At 42.0% G+C, this 22,719-nt stretch overlaps 1 protein-coding gene across 1 annotated transcript in view; it reads left to right on the forward strand.

Annotated features, from left to right (window-relative positions):
* Positions 1-22,719, forward strand: part of PLA2G4A (phospholipase A2 group IVA) — a 220,567-nt gene that overhangs the window by 195,381 nt on the left and 2,467 nt on the right. The window contains exons 16-17 of the mRNA XM_068240163.1: positions 390-585; positions 9,227-9,384. Of these exons, the coding sequence (XP_068096264.1) occupies positions 390-585; positions 9,227-9,384 (354 nt within the window). The remainder of the gene's footprint in view (positions 1-389; positions 586-9,226; positions 9,385-22,719) is intronic.

The raw sequence follows: 22,719 nt of genomic DNA on the forward strand, positions 1-22,719 counted from the left end.
CATAGGGCCTCCTGACTCATAAGATGCTTGCTTGTTCTTGCCTCACTACTTTCTGCATGGATATAAATGTGACCAAAGTGTGCAGATTCTTAGATATGTTGGTGTCAGTCTTAAGTATCTCAAAGGTTAGCTCTTACCTACACAACAGACAGTCCTTTCATATGTGTACTGAAGTTTAGTCAGAACTTTGGGAAGGTTATTTAAGACCTGTTAGGTGCTGAAAATCCTTTTTTTTAATTCAATCATTTTAAATGTAGAGGTGGATTTCTCGCACAATATATAAGTACAGAAAAGCACATGAAGTATCTGATAATAATCTTTATTAGAAAGAACCTTTTGTCTTTGTTAAAAAATTTAAAACATCTTAACACTTTGTACATCCTTTGAAGGAACTCCTACTTGCTGAAAAGTGGGCACGAATGAATAAGTTGCAATTTCCAAAGATAGATCCAAACGTCTTTGACAGAGAAGGATTAAAGGAATGTTATATCTTTCGACCCAAGAACCCTCAAGAAGAAAAAGATTGTCCAACTGTGATTCACTTTGTATTGGCAAATATTCAGTTCAGGAAGTTTAAAGCACCCGGTATGTACATCATTATTATTGTTATTTAGTATTTATATAGCACCAACATATTACGCAGCGCTGTACAGTGTATATATATATATATATATATATATATATATATATATATATATATATATACAGTGCTGTGAAAAACTATTTGCCCCCTTCCTGATTTCTTATTCTTTTGCATGTTTGTCACACTTAAATGTTTCTGCTCATTAAAATACATTAACTATTAGTCGAAGATAACCTAATTGAACACAAAATGCAGTTTTAAATGATGGTTTTTATTATTTAATGAGAAAAAAAACCTCCAAATCTACATGGCCCTGTGTGAAAAAGTGATTGCCCCCCCTTGTTAAAAAATAACTTAAAGGTGGTTTATTACACCTGAGTTCAATTTCTGTAGTCACCCCCAGGCCTGATTACTGCCACACCTGTTTCAATCAAGAAATCACTTAAATAGGAGCTATCTGACACAGAGAAGTAGACCAAAAACACCTCAAAAGCTAGACCTCGTGCCAAGATCCAAAGGAATTCAGGAACAAATGAGAACAGAAGTACTGTAATTGAAATCTATCAGTCTGGTAAAGGTTATAAAGCCATTTCTAAAGCTTTGGGACTCCAGCAAACCACAGTGAGAGCCATTATCCACAAATGGCAAACACATGGAACAGTGATGAACCTTCCCAGGAGTGGCCAGCCGACCAAAATTACCCCAAGAGCGCAGAGAAAACTCATCCGAGAGGCCACAAAAGACCCCAGGACAACATCTAAAGAACTTCAGGCCTCACTTGCCTCAATTAAGGTCAGTGTTCACGACTCCACCATAAAAAAGAGACTGGGCAAAAACAGCCTGCATGGAAGATATCCAAGGCGCAAACCACTTTTAAGCAAAAAGAACATTAAGGCTCGTCTCAATTTTGCTAGAAAAACATTTCAATGATTGCCAAGACTTTTGGGAAAATACCTTGTGGTCCGACGAGACAAAAGTTTAACTTTTTGGAAGGTGCGTGTCCCGTTACATCTGGCGTAGAAGTAACACAGCATTTCAGCAGAAGAACATCATACCAACAGTAAAATATGGTGGTGGTAGTGTGATGGTCTGGGGTTGGTTTGCTGCTTCAGGACCTGGAAGGCATGCTGTGATAGATGGAACCATGAATTCTTCTGTCTGCCAAAAAATCCTGAAGGAGAATGTCCGGCCATCTGTTCGTCAACTCAAGCTGAAGAAAACACACCAGCAAATTCACCTCTGAATGGCTGTAGAAAAACAAAATGAAGACTTTGGAGAGGCCTAGTCAAAGTCCTGACCTGAATCCTATTGAGATGTTGTGGCATGACTTTAAAAAGGCGGTTCATGCTAGAAAACCCTCAAATACCGCTGAATTACAACAATTCTGCAAAGATGAGTGGGCCAAAATTCCTCCAGAGCGCTGTAAAAGACTCGTTGCAAGTTATCGCAAATGCTTGATTGCAGTTATTGCTGCTAAGGGTGGCCCAACAAGTTATTAGGTTCAGGGGGCAATTTCTTTTTCACACAGGGCCATGTAGGTTTTGAGGTTTTTTTCTCACTAAATAATAAAAAACATCATTTAAAACTGCATTTTGTGTTCAATGATGTTATCTTTGACTAATAGTTAACGGTTTTTGATGAGCAGAAACATTTAAGTGTGACAAACATGCAAAAGAATAAGAAATCAGGAAGGGGGCAAATAGTTTTTCACACCACTGTATATATATATATATCTTGTCACTAACTGTCCCTCAAAGGAGCTCGAAATCTAATCCCTACCATTGTACATATAGTGAACCTGTCAAGGTCCCTAATATAATGTTTCTATCATAAGTGAAAACACCAATTGTATTCTGCCTGATTAAATTCATGTTGCCCAATATTTCTCCTGCTCTCATGAGGTAGCCAGTAGAATACATTTTATTTTGAAAAACTAGCAATGAGATCCTCTCCTAGATTGTTTGGTTATATTTTATTTATATTAAAAACTCTTCTCCGCGCTTAAATACACAATCTTTTATTTAATTGTTTAGGATTCATAGTGAACTAGTATTCTGACTTCCAAGAGATGCCTTAAAGTGAACCTTAAGTGTCCAAAAAAAATTGAGTTTTACTCACCTGGTGCTTACCTCAGCCCCCTGCAGCTGATCGGTGCCCACGACGAGTCGCTCTGATGCTCCGGGTCCCGCTGGCGGCCACTCCCGGTTTCGCCGTCAGGACCCGTCAGGCTGGGGAACGCGGCTGATACTACGCGTTCCCAGCCAAAATAGCACCCCTATGCGGCCATATGTCCGCATAGGCACCCGTATGCGGACATATGGCCGCATAGGGGTGCTATTTTGGCTGGGAACGCGTAGTATCAGCCGCGTTCCCCAGGCTGACGGGTCCTGACGGCGAAACCGGAAGTGGCCGCCAGCGGGACCCGGAGCATCAGAGCGACTCGTCGTGGGCACCGATCAGCTGCAGGGGGCTGAGGTAAGCCCCAGGGGAGTAAAACTCAATTTTTTTGGGACACTTAAGGTTCACTTTAAGAATTGACTAATATAGCTCAGAGTCAATTATACTGTCATGCATAAGCGAAGCATCTACTTCAGATTTCATGTTCTGGTAATGATTGTAGGTTCTCACAATGTAAAACCCTCATTTACTTAAGAACCAATATTTCAGCAGAAGACTATATCCAGAGTTCTCCTCTAAGACATATACTAGAGAACAGATTTATAATGAAACATCTTGCTTGAGGGAAAGGTCAGTTAGTTCCTTATCTGCCCGATATACAGACTGCCAGGCACTATTATTATTATTTAGTATTTATATAGCGCCATCATCTCCGCAGCGCTGTACAGGGTATATTGTCAATTAACTATCCCTCAAAGGGGCTCACAATCTAACCCCTACCATAGTCATATGTATATATCTTGTAGTGTATATACCATAGTCTAGGGCCAATTTAGGGGGAAGCCAATTAACTTATCTGTATGTTTTTGGGATGTGGGAGGAAACCGGAGTACCCGGAGGAAACCCACACATACACAGGAAGAACATACAAACTTCTTGCAGATGTTGACCTGGCTGTGTTTCGAACCGGGGACCCAGTGCTGCAAGGCGAGAGCGATAACCAATACGCCACTGTGCTGCTCCTAGGCACTAGAATGGTCAACATTCTCTTGCTTTCACAGTCTGGATTAAAACACTGGTTGTAGAAAATCGGAGTTCAGGTCAAACGGAAGCTCCCAGTTTGGTGCAGGGTTCCGTACCTGTGCAGTGGATAGGCTGTCAATCATAGAAGCCAATAGAAAGCTCCTAATGTTGTTTACACCTATAATCCACCCATAGCCCATCTACAGTCAGATATGACAAATTAACAATTTGTAAGCTGGAGGTCTTTCTGTTATTAAGATAGATCTCTAGTTCTATTTCTACTTTTACTCTACTTTCTTTTTGCTTCACTCTTGTATGTGAATGTATGTTTGATACAAATAAATCCTAAACTGCTTGAGCATCTATGGTCTACATCAGGGATGTCAAACCGTTCCTTCGAGGGCCGAGGTCCTCACTCATTTTTGACACAGCTCAAATTAATTTATGGGTCTGAATCAGGAAAGGTGTGGTCCATCAGGTAGAACATATTCCTCTCTTTCTCAGTCCATCCTAAATACTGGCATGGATCTGGCCCTCCAGGCCTGGAGTTCGACACGTGGTCTACATTGATCTGCTAATGCTGTAAGAACTTCTAAATTGATAAGAGATGAACTGCGACTATTGATCGCTGGTGCTGGACGGTAACTAGTTCCTATCAAAACTAAGTGTTCATTTGTAGTATAATACTATCACTGTTAGGGTTTCTCGGGTATAAACAGTAGTCTGATTTGATTGACAAAAGTTGTTAAAACCAATTTAAAGATACTATTTCTGGACTAGCTAATGGTGGTTAAGGTTATTAGAGTTAGAACTTGCAGAAATACAAACAATGGTGCAGCACAGGCTCTGTCTTTGACAGCAACTAGTGTGCCAAAGCTAGGGACATATCTTCTGCCCTATGTAAAACTACAGCTAAAGGGGTGAGCATCATGGGCTAGTGTTCAGCTTGTCAGCATAAGCCCAGCACTTTTTTATTTTTTTTATTTTAAAGGACCACTATCACAAAAATAGTAATGTTTCAAATGTCGCATTGAACGTCCTTGAACAAGGAGAGAGAGAAACAGAAATATAGCTCCCTGCATAATGTGAGTGGATGCAGGGGTTAAGCATGTGGTGTCCTCATCTCGCCCGGGACGCGGTGCGTTGGCCCTCATGTAGCCCTGCCCTGGCCAGCTTGTTCCCTCTTCTCGGCTTCCATCCGGGTGGCATCTTGGTCTCCCTGGCAGCTGTGCATTGTACCCAGCTGCATGATAGGGGTGGGTCCTGCAGCGTGGATGCAGAGATCAAGCATGTGGTGTCCTCATCTCGCCCAGAATCAAGAGTTGATCCGCACATAGTCTTGTCAGGAACAGTGCAATTTTTTGTCCCATCACACACATACAATCTGACCGTGCTCTGAGGATCATTTCGAGGTCAATCCGGTCCCCTTTGTCAAGGAAAGGACAGACATATCCTTTCCTTGACAAAGAGTACCGTATTGGCCCCAAAACGATCGACCGAGTACGGTCAGATTGAATTTGTGGGATGGGACGATAAACTGCACTGTTCCTGACGAGATGATTTTGGATTACTGATTGCCGAGGATCCTTGCACCAGCACCCACTGGATAGAGGTGTTCGATTCTGTTTTGTTACATTGTGCTCATCTCGTTCAGGACGCGGCTGACTGGCCCTCGTGCAGCCTGACTTCCGTAGAGCTGTGCAGTGGGTGGTTGCTGGCTGATCGAGGTCAGTGAACGAGGACTGCACATCACAGGACTAGGGAGCAATTGTGGGTGAGATTGGGCCGTGGCTATCCTTCTGGTGCAATCATGGAATGGAATTCTATGCGTACAAATTTTTAACATTTTTCACAATAATGGTCCTTTAACTTTAGATGAGCTTTAACGATTAGTATGGAAATGGGCATGTCCAATGCATCTATACTCTATACAAAAGCCATAGATATTATCTTTCAGTGGAAGCAAGGGGCACTTAAACTTGCATGCTTCACTTTGCAACAACAAACCTGCTCTAAAATATTTCAATTTTCTGCAATTTCATAACATTAAATGTTAATTGGTTCTGGAAACCCAAGGCCAGAGCAGTCTCTGTTAAAAGGGTGTCATAGACTTCAATATTATTTGTCGTGATTTGCAGCTATAAGCGGTAGAAATGGGCACCCATAATTTTTTACAGCTAAATAAATGTGACTACAACAAGTTCTGTATATACTCAAGTATAAGCCTAATTTTTCAGCATAAAAATGTGCTGAAAAGTTACCCCCTCGGCTTATATGCGAGTCAGTGGCGCAAAACAGATGGTGTAGCAGGTTTTGTTAATGGCAGAGGAGCGTAAGGATTGTGCACTAGTAATCCTGCTCTTACCAGCTTGCGCCCTGCTGTGTCCATGCCCTCCATCCCCTGCAACATGGTATGCAGAGTGAGCAGCTCAAGACTACCTTTGTCCCCTGGCTTGTGGAGTGGAGCGTGCAAGCAACATGTCAGCGGTGCAATGATCGGGAATTCTTCCTGTGTGGCAATTGCTGTCTCATATCAATGACACCATCTAATGGCTTCTTGAGACACAGCTGTATGATCCTGGGGAACATCTGGATATGGGGAGGGGGGCTGACTTGTACTGGAGGAACATCTGGCTACTGTGGAGGGGGCTATATTGGGGAGGGGGCTTATATGCGTGTGAATCACTTTTTCCTGGTTTCTGTGGGAAAAGTGGGTACATCGGCTTATACATGGGTCGGCTTATATGCGAGTATATGTGGTATGTCTAAAGATCTGTTATATCAGCAGGTCACAAACTTGGTTATATTTTCAGAATAACGTATGTTTTACTTAAAATGCGGCTACAACTATAATAAATGTGGTTATATCCATTCAAAATAATGTATATATGTTTGACCTGTCTAAAAATCAGTTCTGTTAGCAGGTGCCTAAATTTGGCTATATCAGTTAATTAGGTTATATCAGTTCAAAATAACGTTTGACATGAAATGTGGTTGAGATTAGGCAACACCATTGGGGTCTTAGGGTTAGGCATCACCGGGGAGGGTTCTGTGTGAGAGTAGAGAGAACTTAGTTCATAGTAATCACTTTTCTCAGCTATATCTGGCACCCTTTTATAACCGAAATCACTTTTCTCGGCTATATCCAGCACCCTATCATTTTTCTTGACTATAACCGGAGCCCTTTTATAATCAAAAGCACTTTTCTCAGTTATATACGGTGCCATTTTATAACCAAAACTACGTTTCTTGGCTACATTTGGTGCCCTTTTTTTCTAGGTGCCATTTTTAAATCGTCAAAAAAGAATAGAGTTCCTGGTAATACTGTGCAAAAAAACTTTAATCAATTACAATGTACCATTACAAAACTCCTATTAAAACCCCCACATAAAAACCACCTATAGATCGCTGTTATATGGCCATAGAAAACCCTTGAGGAGTGCACTCCAATCAAAAATAGGGTACCGGTACAGTCCAAAATTCTTCAGGCCCATTCAATTGCAGCAATCCTATAGCCAGGTGTAGTCAGCACACATAACCAATCTTAATTTTCGGCACCACCGTGTGCATATTTAACACGCCTCTCAGCATAACACTGGTACGCTCTTATTACTGACACAGGAATGTCAAACCTCAATCCGAATATTGCAGCACATGCCACTGATTCAGACAGCCAAACAAGACTCACGTGACCCCCATCTAGCTGGTAGACTCATAGGAGTAGCAATATGGCGTCCGCCAATCCGCAGCTCAATCGATGTATCGGTAGCTCAATCAAGGTATCGATTAAATGACTGCAGCCCAAGTTACCTTTACCAGCATACCTTTAAAAGCACCACTATGAAAATAAAAAAGGAGGCGCAAATTATTAAAATATTGGTACTTATACTGATTCTACTATCTCCTGCTATACGTGATAGAATATGGGCAGTGTTTGTTTATTTATTGTATTTATAAAGCGCCAACATATTACGCAGCGCTGGACATTAGTTTAGGTTACAGACAATATTTAGGGGTGACATACAGCAAAATGACAATACATGAATACAAGAAAGACCACAGTATGAGTACAAGGTAATGCTTAGTCACTGGAGGGGAGCATGGAGATTAGGCAAGTTAGGTTCACTCAGATGCATAGTATGGATTCACAGTAATGGAGGTGCATGATCAGGTAGGACACAAAAGGAGGAGGACCCTGCCCAAAGGCTTACAATCTAGAGGGAGAGGTAAGGACACGAAAGGTAGGGGACCAGGGTTCAGCTGTGGGTTTAGAGCACTTGCGAGGGGTAGTAGGCCAGAGTGAAAAGGTGAGTTTTGAGGGCTTTCTTGAAGATGTTGAAGGAGGGGGCTGCCCTAATGTGTGGAGGTAGGGAGTTCCATAGTGTTGGAGCAGCTCTTGAGAATTCCTGGAGGCGTGCATGGAACTGGGTGATGCGGGGGGGGGGGGGGGGGGGGGGGCGGTAAGGCGAAGTTCATTGTAAGAGCGGAGTGAGCGGCTAGGTGTGTACCTATGAGTAAGATCGAAAATGTAGGTTGGACAGGTTTTGTGGACAGATTTGTAGGTCAGACACAGTATCTTGAATCTGATTCTGGACTGGATAGGAAGTGTTACCGATATTCTACTATAGTCCTATGTTTTCCTATTCTTACCTACTCTTAACACTAACCTCTCTCTTACCTATATCTAAGGGCTGGTTCACACCAAGAGCGGTTCTGAGCGTTTTTTAAAACGCTTTCTGGGGAGGAAAACGCTTGGCTAATGATAGTCAATAGGCTGGGGCACACCAGAGCGGCTCGTTTTTCCCCCAAACGCAAACTCGGGTCCTACAGCATTTTTGAGATTTCTGAGGCGTTTATGCCTTAATGTAAAGTATAGGAAAGTGGAAAACTGCTCTGAAAAACGCTAGATCAGAATGGTTTTCCAAGCGTTTTTGTTACAGAAGCGGTTCAGTTACAGATTTACTGTAGCAAGATATAAAATCTGCTACATAAAAACGCTCAAAAACTCGTAGAATCGCTCTGAAATTTTTTTTTCAAAAACCGCTAGCGTTTGTGGGTCCGCTAGCGGTTTTTGGTGTGCACCAGCCCTCACACTAACCCTTTAAGTGCGCCCCGACTAGCCTAGCTAACGTGGCTTCTACAGGGAGAACGAGGAGGCGGAGGAAGATGGCTGGGAGTGATCGGTGCGGAGGGGGCTGGAGGAAGCTCCAGGTATGTATAAAACTTTTATATCTTGTCATCTCAGGTTTGCTTTGTTTTAAAATGCTTGAGCTACCATCAAGGACAAGCTGTTTCCAATCAGGAAGCATACTAAACTGACCATCTTTTTACATTGGCATCCACTTAATCACTGTCTAGTCACAATATTTGTGAGCTAGGTTCAAATGTTTCTATTTTGATTGGTGGTTAAGCTAGATAATTTGATTCAGCTGATCGTCTTAATAACTGTAGGCATTTTGTGTTTTTTCTGCTACTGTAGTAATTTGTATTATTTTATTGTAGGAATTCCAAGGAAAACTGCAGAAGAAAAGGACTTTGCAGATTTTGATATCTTTGATGATCCAGAAAGTCCATTTTCAACATTTAATTTCCAGTATCCAAATCTGGCATTTAAACGATTGCATGACCTGATGGAGTTCAACACACTCAACAATATAGATGTATGTATGCCTTTCTTGATTGTTTGAGGCACCTATTTCAATACAATCACCAGTTAGTCACTATTTTCAGTTTTTCAAAAGGTGACAATACTAAATCTGACAATCTACAAACTAATGTACAAAAAAGGGGAGAAAGTTAGTTCTCACATGGAATAAGTTTAGGTGTGTCGAGCACCAAGGAGTCAATAGCCCCCCAAAAAGCTCACACACCACCCCACTCTGGGCCCGCAACTTAAGTACTAGACCTAAACCACCACCAAGAGAAAAAGTATAAACAGACCTCAGAATTCCCCAAAAACGTATAAATGCTTTATTGTGGACAAAATTCACCAATGACAACAATTCTCAGATAATATCATTAAAAACACAGTCCCGGTGGTCCCTCAAGCCCCCCACATACACACATTCACTTGTACTGGGCACATCCAGAATTGTGCCATGTGGAGACGATGTGGATTTATAGGCTGGGCACGTTGTCACCACATGGTTTGTGATTTCTAGGTGTACCTGGATTAGGGTGAGAGAAATTCACCATTTGATTATGGACTATGAGAGATCTTTTGTCTGTATGGTGTGATTCCACCCTTAATACATTGTTCTTGCTGCGGTCTGTGTGTATACTTTTTCTCTTGGTGGTGGTTTAAATCCAAAAATGACTGTATTTTTGGAATATAAAACTCACTTTCTCCCCAAAAAAGTGGGGAAAAAAGTCACCGAGTCTTTTAGTCTAAATTCAGGGAGTTCCTGACTTGTGAATGCCTGCCAATAAGAACCTCCAACCTGTTGCAATGTTGGGGACTCCCTGTACTGTGCCCATCCAGGGGAGGACACAGGGGCACAAACGGAGGATAAGGGGGGCACAAAAGGGCATATAGGAGGACATAAGGGGACACAAAGGGGCATAGAGGAGGACACAAGGAGGACAGAGGGGGACACAGGATGACACAGGGAGAAACAAGGTACAAGGGGGCATGAGGTACAAAGGGGGCATAATCCACAAGATGCCCCTTCACCATGGATGCACCAGGTTTAGTATATATTTTTTCCCTTTGATTTTGTCCTCTAGGTGCATCTCAGGAGCGTCTTATAGTCCAAAAAAGACGGTAAGTTAAAAGGGAACCTGAGCAGTACTTTAAATCAAAACTTTCATTTACCTGGGGCTTCCTCCAGCCCACCAGCGTCCTCCTGGCTCTTCTGCGGGTCCCGCTGGCGGCTCCGTTACCGGCAACACCCGGCCGCTCATTGTCATCATGCTGCCGGCTACGAGTCATCACGGCGGCCGGTGTGACGGTACTGCGCATGCATGGTTTTCTAACTCTGAACCGCGCAAGCGCAGTACTGTCACGCCGGCTGCCTTGATGACGCGTAGCGGCCGACGTGATGACATGGAGCAGCCGCCAAGCATTCAAATCCAGGAAGTGTCGGCGGTAACGGAGCTGCCAGCGGGACCCGCAGAAGTACCAGGGGACCTCGCGGCCTACGGAGGGCTGGAGGAAGCCCCAGGTAAGTGAAAGTTTTGATTTAAAGTACTGCTCAGGGTCCCCATTAATATGTGTATATATAATTTATAGTATATTTTTAAAGGACAACTATCATGAAAAATTTTAAAATTTATAATACATACATATAAAGTGTACATTAAATGCCCTATATATTTCATTTTTCCTATGGTGCTGTCACAGTAGATAGAAAAAGCTGACTGGTCTGCCAGATTTTGGACTATCGCATCTGTTTATGGGAGGTTCTTTTTTATGTTCTTCACAAAAGCACTTCCAGGAAATGATTTATACAAATATGTCAGCCAGCTTCCCTGCTTATTTGCACGCTGTTTTGGCAGTTTTTATAAAGAAAGAAATAACTGAGAATTCTTCATAAGGAGATAACTAGTCCAAAACCTGACAGATCTATCAGATTTTCACTACCTACTGTAAGTCATATTGACATAAGAAAAAATACATTTGTAGTGCATTTTACTCTGGAAAAATGTACAATTATATGTTTGTAGTTTAAATTTTACAATTAAATTTTTTTTTTTGTACAATTTTTCGAGATATTTGTGTTTTAAGCTCTGAATCGCACTGGCTGCCCATAGCTCTTCTAAGGCTCTAGGGAAAGAATCTGAAGGGAATTCTTGACATTCAACATGATTAAATAATAAAGCCATAGTAATCCACATTGGATACTTAGCTTTGATGCAAAGCTTCAATATGATAAATTGTGCTGAATGCACTAAAGTATGAAATAAACCTTAGCCTTTATCTACATAGGGCATACCAACTAAAATGGGACCCTTACCATGAAGTAAGTATAACGGCTGATAAGAGAAGTGATCAAAATAATTGTATCCTGCAAAACTGTAATTTTCTGTATCGGTTGCACAAACCACATTATATAACCATGTAATCCCATAAGTTACAACAAAGTAACTTTGGTTGTTAAAAGCAATTCCCTACAGCCTCCATCACCTCAGCCCTAACAGATGTTTTCAAAAAAGGGAGTGATGGAGCATCTGGCTTCATTGGCTGCTGCAGGACCGCCTCCCATAGTCCATTCTGATTTAGTTTGTACTGCAAAATGATTTACTTGCACAGTTGAAAAGATTTATGTTAATAGGTGATATTTTCCATTTTCATTTAAGCTTAGTCATCAATTTGTTGGTTAGTGTGTCCAGTCTAACCTGGTTAAATAATTGAGGCGGGGACACTGGAGTCTATCCATTTGTTAAAAATTACTTTTTTTGATGCTTGGATGATAAGATGAGCCAGCCACATCTTTCTTTGTGCTGATTTGCTGTTGAAAAGGAATTTTATGGTCATGCTAATTAAATCAAGAATAAATAGAAAAAATGTATCCAAATAGTATGCAAATGTCTACTACGTACAGAAAGTATAAATATTATTTATGATATGAAAGAAAAAGAAACTCGAAGTGTGGACCTTAATGCAAACACAATGGGTTCTATTAACAAAATTTCTCATAAATGGCTTATTTATCAGCTAATTGATAGCACATTTACAAGCAAAATAATCACTCAAAGTAAGTTTTTCCTGATTACCTTCATTGCAATATTACTTTTCTTACCTTAAAGGGATACTGTAGGGGGGTCGGGGAAAAATAAGTTGAACTTACCCAGGGCTTTTTATGGTCCCCCGCAGACATCCTGTGCCTGCGCAGCCACTCACCGATGCTCCGGCCCCACCTCCGGTTCACTTCTGGAATTTCAGAGTTTAAAGTCTGAAAACCACTGCGCCTGCGTTGCCATGTCCTTGATCCCGCTAATGTCACCAGGAGCATACTGCGCAGGCACAGACCATACTGACCATAAACTCTGAAATTCCGAAAGTGAACTGGAGGCAGGGCCGGAGCAATGGTGAGTGGATGCGCGGGCACAGAATGTCTGCGGGGGACCATTAGAAGCCACGGGTAAGTTCAACTCATTTTCCCCTGACCCCCCCCTACAGTGTCCCTTTAATTATATTATATTTTTTCTCTTTGGGAGCTTAAAAATGTAACATAAATAAGGTGAAAACTGAGGAAAACAGGTGAAAAAGCTTTGTGAATCATGCCCATTGTGTCCTTAGATATGGACAGATGGTGGCCGTTTTCTCCAAGTCCTTCATATGAAACTCTGGGATCAATCATGTTAGAATAAAACCAGGTGGACAGCTAATTCAGTGCACATCTAGAAAGACTGCAAATAAACATCCTTTAGTACATTATAAATATATCTAAATACATATAAAATAACATGTATGTAGAGCTGTCCATGGGAGGGTCACCAAAAACAAAACCCCCCACTAATTCAACCAAACACTTATGACTGCATTATAAATGGCTCAAAACACTGCAGTGGCTGGATGGTGTAAGCAGTGGCTGGATGGTGTAATGGTTAAGGGATCTGCCTCTGACGCAGGAGACCAGGGTTCGAATCTCAGCTCTGCCTGTTCAGTAAGCCAGGAGAAGAGCGTGATATGTTATTTGTCTTGTCAAATAACCAACCTCACTCTAGGATCATTGCCATATGTAAAATTACACAAACTCCATGATCTAAAAGGCCTTTGTAAGAGTCGTGCCCCCTCCCCCCACCCCCTCCAGCTATGGCACCCTTCCCATGGACTAACTTGGATTTGAATTGCTGGGTCTCTGTATAATCACACGATCATGCATCTTATACTCTGTTTGCTACCTCTCTGTCTGTCTGTCACTCCTTGTTTACATTGTTTGCTACACACTCTGCATTTTTTTTGAGGGTAGGCTTTTCTTGGAGTAGGGGGGAGGGAAGCAGGAAAATGTTTGTCCCGTAGTCTGACGATATCCTCGCAGTCAGTTTGAGTAATGTTGTCACTCGGGCTGCCGGAATCAAATATCAGGGATGATAAAACATGCTCCTCCTACTTCAGGAAGGAGTCCGTGTTGCCTGATTTTTGGTATATGACAAAAGAATTATGCAATGCCATCTGAATCAGGTAAATCCCCATTTTTTTGTAGCAGCTTTTGGTTTTCCTGCTTACCAGATAATAAGACATCATCTGGTCTGAAAAATCCACTGCCCCCATATGCTTGCTATAATCCAGTATCGCCTATGGTTTCTCTGTCTATTGTCTTTGTCTTCAAAGACATCAAAGCCTCAGTATGCATGGTGGTCAGCATCAGGACATCTCTCTTGTCTTTATATTTCATAACAAGGAGTTCACTGCTTCTCAGGCTGCAGATCTCCCCCTTTTTTTTTTTTTTTTTTTTTTTTATGCACAACCTCTTCTGGTAGGCCCTTCCTGTTTGCCCGCAAGGTCACAGTTTGAGCATCAAACAAAAATTTAAAAAGGGGCACGCTGGTGTAAAAATTATCTAAATATAGGTGGTACCCTTTATTTAGTAATGGACTAATAGGGTGAACGACAATCTTTCCATTGGTGCCCATATAAGCAGGGCACCCCTCAGGCTGTAGTAGTCGGTCCTTCCCCTGTAATATATACGGAATGAGTAGGTGTACCCTGTACTGCTTTCGCAAAGCTTGTACAGTTTCACTCCGTACAGAGCTCGTTTGGTGGGGATGTATTGTATTATGCCCAGCCTCCCTTGATAGGGCATTAGGGATTCATCGACTGCGATCTCCCGCTCAGGCACATAAATTTCACTGAATTTTGCATTCAGATGGTCCAGAAGTGGCCTTAATTTAAAATTTAATTTATTTAATTTAAAAAGGCGGTCTCGAGAAGGATCTTCACAACTGAGGTCTTCCGCATTGTTGTTAAAGTGAAGAAACCGCATCAGCATTTTGTACCTCAGCTTTGTCATCTTCCCTGAATATTGAGGTGACTGATGGAGTGCATTTCTGCTCCAATACATGCTGAGCTGTGGTCGCCACATTAAGCCCATATTTAAAATAAGGCCCAGAAAAATTCTGAGCTCAGCCAAATTTGTCGGTGTCCATTTTGTGACATAAACTGACATTGGATTGGCAGCCAAATATTGTGCAGCATAATTGTTAGTCTGTTCCACGATATAGTGTAGAAATTCATCAGGAAAAACATCTGAAAAAAATGTAATAGGGGTCATATTCCCTGTATCCACTGTAATGCCACTGGCTGCAGTAAAGGAGGGATTTGTGGCTCTTTCATGTTCGGAGGTAACCATTTTGGGTGAGCAATTTCAAAGGGTATTGCCTCTCTTTCACGTACCCTCGGCTGTATGCGTCCTCCTCTGCGTTCTGATGGCCCCTCAGTTTCAGAGTTGCTGTCGCTGCTGATGGCATTAGATTGCACCCTACTTCCAAATCTAGCCCGCTTTGATGATGGCCCTGCACGCTCGGGATCCAGAATCAATTGGTATCCAATCACTGCCAGAATCAGAATCCTCCTCGCCACTGCTACCAGAAAGCTGCAGCATGGCGCACGCCTCCTCTGCCGTGAAAAGCCTCTTTGCCATGTCTAGGATCGGCAAATTACTTTAAATGATCTAAGATCAACAAACAGAAAAGATCGATAGAAAGGTTTATTTTTTTTGGGGGGGGGGGAGAGATGACACAAAAGGTTAGGTAGGGGATCTCTGAATCACTAAATGATTCACTGATAAAATCACTAGCAGGGGGGTAGGTGAGAGGTGTGGAGATTAGCTAGGGCCCCAAAAGGTCTAACTAAACCCAGCTAGGGCTATACCGAGGTATTGGTGACAGAAGAGGTTACAGGCTAGGTAGGGGTTAACAGTTTAACAATAAAAGAAAAAAAACACTGTTATATCCGTATATTTTACACTGTGGCACTGTCAGCAGCTCCGTCAACCTCAGATCTCACACTGACAGAGATCTGAGGTAACAAGAAGCACTTCAAGTGCTACAATGTAAATATTTACGTTTACTCATAGAATAAATGCTGCTATTGGCTACGTAGCGTGGATCGGGGGGGGGGGGGGGGGTTGGCCCTAGGACTGCGCAGCCGCACTCGCGGCCAGGCGGACTGCGTAGCCGCGGCCAGAGGAAGTGGCCATTTTTGGAGAGGCAGGAGAGCCTGACCCGGGCCGTGGGGTCGGGAGCCGGCCCGGGGGGACCCGGCGGATCAGCACGGAGGGCGCGGACGGCGTCCTCCGTGCCTTAAACGACGATGCAGGTGATTAACTTTTTTTGCTCCGTTGGCCTCGTAAGTCCTTTAAGGCGTATTTTGCACTGCAGATTGATTTTAACTGAGATTCATGCCACCCCTTGTCTATTACAACTTTGTATATTTCTGTAACCCTCAATAATCTTAGAACCCACATCATCATCCGTGTTTTTCAACATTGTTTTAGGGTGTTAAGAGACTTGTAAGTTAAATTTATACTTTACATGTTTAATTGTATGGCATAGAAAGACAGTTTGGGTACATGCGGCAGGACACATACATGCATATAAAAGAAAGCTAGGTGTTCAAATATTACTATCTTTTTTTATTTATACTAGATGTATTTATAGTATGGGACAGCTCATTTTATGCTTTTTTTTTGTTGCTGGTTGAAAGAAAAACATGTATAATTAATGTCTTTGTAAAGACTTAGAAATTACAGTAGATGATTCGCATGGAACTTAAAATACCATAAAGTACCTGTATATGAAATCCTGTAGATTCAGATGATGTAGAATTGCTGCAGGAATGCTTTGTTGGAACCACAACCTTGTTATCCTTGGATATAATGTAATAGAGGTTACATGCCATATAGTGATGCGTGCCTTTAGTCTAGATCCCAGCAGTGACGGACCTTGTCTGGAAATATGCTTTAATGTTGACTCAGAAGTTATTTTTAAACACTTGAAAGACTGAGCAGTGATTCTCATTCTGGAAATGAAATGCACGTTTTTGGAAACAGGCCCTTCTGTGATTCCCTGGTGAGGTTACCTTACTCATAGTACTCACAAATGAGAATTCTGTCTTTGCTCCTGGAATCCGCTTTCATTTTTATAATGAAAAGAGAAATGTGGAAACTTTCCAGTAAATTCTTGAAATGTAAATAGATACTTGTGATACATTCGAAGAGTTTGAAATACTTTTGATTACGATAACACAAATCTGTTTGTGAAAGGGAAACTTTTAATTAAGGAAAAAAAATTCCAGGTTAGCTGTATGTACATTATTTTATTACACATTCTTACCAGTTTCTGTAATGTAAACAGAGATGAGACATGAGACGTTGCTTCCTGTAGATGTGCAACCTCTTGGTTAAATACAGAAGATTGTCTTAGTGCACAAGTAATAATGGTGTTGGAATGTTGACGTTTCAGTGTGTAAGGTTCAGGGAAAGCCAGAAAGTCTGTTACATGAAATGTCCAACTGGACAAATATATTTGTCCAGCAGGAGCAGTTTAGCGGCAATCTGAACGGATATATTCGTCCAGCAGTGTTGTGGCAGTTGCGCGCTCGGTCCTGTCGGCTATTACAGGGGATCGATTGTGGAAGGGGAATGAGTGTTCCCCCGAGGCAACCAATCCCCTGTAAAGGAATCAACTTGCCTTGAATACCACAGCAAGCATCAAAATGGTTAAAAAAAACAAAAAACCATGATCAAGTACTTCCTGGTAACTAGCAAGAGTGCTTAGCACCACCTAGTGGCCAAAAAGTCAAATTAAAGTAAAAAAAAATACATTATACATTTAATAAAGCTTTATTAACCCCCCACCTTCCCCTGTAGCTACCAAAAAAAATACATAAATAGTTATTTTAGGGACTGAACATTTTTAATATGTATTTTACTTTTATCGTTTGCCTATATGTGTTTGCAAAAAATGCACCTTAATTTCCAAATAAAATATTGGTGTCATACATTGTACTAGGGAAATATTTTAAATGTTGAAATAGTTGGAACAAATTGGCAAATAAAATGTGTGGGTTTTATGCACAGTAGAATGTTTCATTTTATTCCCATTAAAATGAATTTAGAATAATATAATTCTTAGCAAAATGTACCAGCCAAAGAAAGCTTTAGGCTTTCTTATTGGGGGTGAAAAAAATAAGCTATGGTGTGATAAGTAGTGATAATAATTATTGGTGAATGAATGGGAGGAGCGCTGACATGGGAAAATTGCTTCTGTCTTAGAGGTGAAAACACCTGCAGGCTGAAGTGGTTAAACACTTCTGAAAGATTACTAATTACTTCACGAGTCCTTTATAGCAAGGAGTTGTCACTCATTGCAGAGCTTAAAGTGGCTTTGAACCCACATTTATTATGGTAACAAAATAATTCTTTAGTCAAAACGGTGTTGGCATATGTTACATAGTTTTGTTGAGAAAAAAATATTTATCCATCAAGTTCAAACCAGAAAATATGGTACAATATTAGCCTCTACCCTTACACATCCCAGTTGATCCAGAAAAAGGCAAAAAGAGTACATGTAGCGGCACCACTGTGAGAGTTGGGCGCCGGATAGTGCCAATATTAAAAAATATTGGTAATTTATATTATCAATATGTTATTATAGACATACCCAACCCCCATCCTCACAATAACCCTCCACTCCTAATACCTAACATCAACCTCCCCCTTAGACCACTATTTGTAACCGATCATCTGCAAATAGAAGCTACAGTTATTACCTACTTTGGCTACTATGTACATCTGGGTGCCCTATTACTGATGCTTTGGAGTCTAAAGCTGTGTACTCACCTCCCGACAGGTCATCAGCGACGCTTTTCCTGCCAGCGGGTGTGCACGATGTCATGCGGCGCAATACGCTGGGAGTGAACGAGACTGCAAGCGATCGCGGGAGTCGTCGGGGATCTTATCAATCTGATCCGCCGTGATGGTCGTTATTATGATGCAACGCTAAGTAACGTTCGCATGGTCGTGCGCCTGTACCCACGTCGCTAAAAATAAAGTTAACCAACTATAAGAACCTAGTGGGATGATGAACACTGCAAAGAAATGGACAAGCACCATCAACAATAATAGTACAGAGGCTTGTAAGTATTAAATAATGCAACCAATAACGTGCAGAAAGGCCATGAAGTATGAGGTAATCAAAACAGCACAACAGGATTTGTCCCCAAATGAACCGCACCACAAGGGTATTACAAATATAAACAAGCCTTTATTACATCCATATCAAAAATTTTAAAAACATAAAAACAAATGCACAGAAAAGGTAAAGCCCTATGATGCACAAATGGTAAACAGTCTCAGTATGGACAGTACAAGTCAATATAAATATGCATATATGCAGAGTCTTCCCAAACACTGGAAAGTAGGAAATGTGAACAACAAATGTCAGTCACTAATATGTAGATCGAACAAGTGCATAAACAAGTGCATATGCACCCTGCATAGACATGCATGGGTGTATAAGAAAGTGAATGGGCTGTATGCTGAAGTGCCAAGGTGAATGAGCAAAGCAGTTAGTGCACAAGGTAAACCCAGCAGTGGGTGTGAGAGCAGCGTGGATGACCACGACAAGGAGACACAGCGACAGAAAAGCAGAGAAGTAACCAACAACAAGTATTAGAACACCGAGAAGGAAGTGTCCGTGAAGAGCGAGTTTACCAGCGTCAGACTGAGCGGGAGGGCATGGGTGTGCAGACCGTCGCGATTCGCTGCACACTGCGGCTTCTTCCGGGCATGAAGGAAGAAGCCGCAGTGCGCGGCGAATCGCGACGGCCTACACACCCATGCCCTCCTGTTCAGTCTGACACTGCTAAGCTTGCTCTTCACGGACGCTTCCTTCTCGGTGTTTTAATACTTGTGGTTAGTTACTTCTCTGCTTTTCTGTTTTCTAAATTATAATTACTATTTTCTAAATTATAATAAATAGCAGCCTTTTTGTCAGCTGCATGATGACAAATATAAAATATTTCACATTTATTAGAGGAACCCCTCCCTTCCTTTCATTTTGCCGGGACAGAATCTGGCAGACTGGTGGAGTAGGAGGTGTCCAGCAAAGGAGGAATTGCTAATGGCTGCCACCTGTATAACCCTAGTTATGAAAAGAGAAGGGTGAAAAGCATGCACTGAAATGCTCATAGGGGCTTGAAGGAGTGTTCATTATATTTGTATGTGTCAGAGTGATGCAACTAAATATTTTGAATTAAAAAAAAATGTTTGGTTTGGGTCCGCTTTAAGGAGAACTGTGGAAGTCAAGGCAAGATCTGAGAGAACAGTCTGTATTCTGGCTAGAGAGGCAAAAGGTAACCACCATATACCATAAATATTTGAGTATAAGCTGACCCAAATATAAGCTTGAGGTACAGTCAGGTCCATAAATATTGGGACATCGACACAATTCTAACATTATTTGCTCCATACACAATGGATTTAAAATGAAACAAACACAGTGTGATTTAACTGCAGACTGTCAGCTGTAATTTGAGGGTATTTACATGCAAATTAGGTTAACGGTGTAGGAATTACAACAGTTTGCATGTGTGCCTCCCACTTGTTAAGGGAGCAGTAATGGGACATAATAATAATCATAAATCAAACTTTCACTTTTTAATACTATATCTGCATTTAAGGGGGCTTAGATGCTTTCCTTTTGTTGAAAGACATCCATGGCTATAAATACTAGGTAATTCCCGGTAGTGTTGATCCAGGGATTTTATCCGATTGCCATCTGGAGTCAGGAAGGATTTTTTTCCTTTTTGGGGCTAATTAGACCATGCCTTGTAAGGGTTTTTTGCCTTCCTCTGCATCAACAGGGACATGTGCGGGTGCAGGCTGGTGTTGTATTTTTCTGGTTGAACTTGATGGACGCCTGTCTTTTTTTCAACCCAAAACTATGTAACTATATCTGTTGTTGCACCTACTGTGTCTCATGTCTGTGACCCCTCCAGTGGAATACATAATGAAACCCCACTAGACTGTCATGGAGATGATTTGCTGTGAGGCAGGCTGAAGATCCTGCTGACAGGCTAGAGCAGGGGTCTCAAACTCAATTTACCTGGGGGCCGCAGGAGGCAAAGTCAGGATGAGGCTGGACCGCATAAGGGATTTCCCCCAAAAAAGTCCTCAAATGTCATTATTAACCGTTTTTAATTATTTCTTCTGAACATGAAGTGTCCTACCTTATAGTTCGCTTCAGTGCTCCCATTACAAGTAATCCGCCGTGTCCCCGCCGCAAAACGAGGGCTGCAGAGCCCCCAAATCGCCCGGGGGGCAATCTGCCGGCATTTCTTGGAAGGGGGCAATCTGCCGGCATTTCTTGGAAGGGGCAGAGCTTTCAGCTCTGCCCCTCCTGACGTCAATAGCGGGTCGGATTGCCGCCTCTGCCCGCCCCTTTCACTCTTCCTTCACAGAGAGGGGCAGGGAGAGGCGGCGATTGACGTCAGGAGTGGCAGAGCTACAGCTGGAAGCTCTGCCCCTCAGCGCAGTCGTAGATGTTTGCCCGGGGGATTTGGGGGCTCTGCAGCCCTCGTTTAGCGGCGGGATGCGGCGGATTACTTGGGAGCACTGAAGCGAACTATAAGGTAAAATAATTTGCTTCCGTGTCTCTTTTGCTTTTGCCGGCGCGGGCCACAAAATATTGTGCCGAGGGCCGCAAATGGCCTGCGGGCTACGAGTTTGAGACCCCTGGGCTAGAGTCACTGCTGCTAGCACACTCCACTCTGCACTCTGCATATGGCAGGAGGGCACTCGGGGAGGAGGGGATCATTATTGTATGACGCCAGATCAAAGCCACACCAGCTTTGATACAAGATCAAGGTCCCCTCCTCTCTGGGCATGTCCGGAGTTACCACCAGACTATCAGATTAGTAGAATCTCCCCATGCTGCAGCATTTGGGTGTCACATTTTTTTTCTGGAATATCAATCCTTATGGTCTTTTTGTATATTACTTGACTGAGGTGGTTGGTGAATCCCATATGTGGAGGGATCTGTGTATGCTCATATATGATCGAAAACAAACAAAATACAAATTGAGGGTTTCACGGCCTAGTAATCTTACGCATAAAACATAACTTTTAATAGTAATGCTAATAAATAGTCATACAAGTGATACAGCATAAAAAAGTCCTAAATACACATTGGTCATAATGTCAATAGCCTGACGCAGGTTTCACAACCGATGACCAGGTTGCTTTTTCAGAGGCAGAGGCTTTTTTTTTCCTGAGTTCACGCTTCGTGACTACAGGACAGTTTATAAAAGCATAAGACAAAAGCACATAAATACAGCCACATCCAGACATGTATCGCACATGTTTATTGTCCTGTCAGCCTAACACATGGCCAATTTATAATTGCAACCAATTGTCAATCTTTGCAAAACAGCATAACGTAGAAGACTGAGGTCCAGGGATTGCACTTGTCTGTTGGAATGTAATTGTTTTAGATGCAGCCAGGGAGAGCACAGCAGTAAATTTGCCAAGCACTAATGATTCAAAAAGCCAATCCTTTTTGAATCATTAGTGCTTGGCAGATGTACTGCTGTGCTCTCCCTGGCTGCATCTAAAAGGATTGTATTCCACCAGACAAGTGCAATCCCTGGACCTCGGTCTTCTACATTATGCTGTTTTGCAAAGATTGACTATTGGATGCAATTATAATTGGCCATGTGTTTGGCTGAAAGGACGATAAAATGTGCGATACATATCTGGATGTGGCTGTATATATGTGCTTTTGTCTTAGAAGCAACCTGGTCATTGGTCGCGAAACGTGCGTTAGGCTATTGACATTATGACCAACTTGTATTGAGGACTTTTTTTTATGCTATATCGCTTGTATGACTTTTTATTGGCATTACTATTAAAAGTTGTTTTATGCATAAGATTACTAGGCCGTGAAACCTTCAATTTGTATTTTGTTTGTTTTTGATCCTTTATTCAGAGGGGTGGCCTCATTTTTTCCCCCAGATATGAGTATCAATTTTTAACATATGCTCATATATA

This window comes from Hyperolius riggenbachi, chromosome 6 (genome assembly GCF_040937935.1).
Source record: "Hyperolius riggenbachi isolate aHypRig1 chromosome 6, aHypRig1.pri, whole genome shotgun sequence".
Lineage (NCBI taxonomy): Eukaryota > Metazoa > Chordata > Amphibia > Anura > Hyperoliidae > Hyperolius > Hyperolius riggenbachi.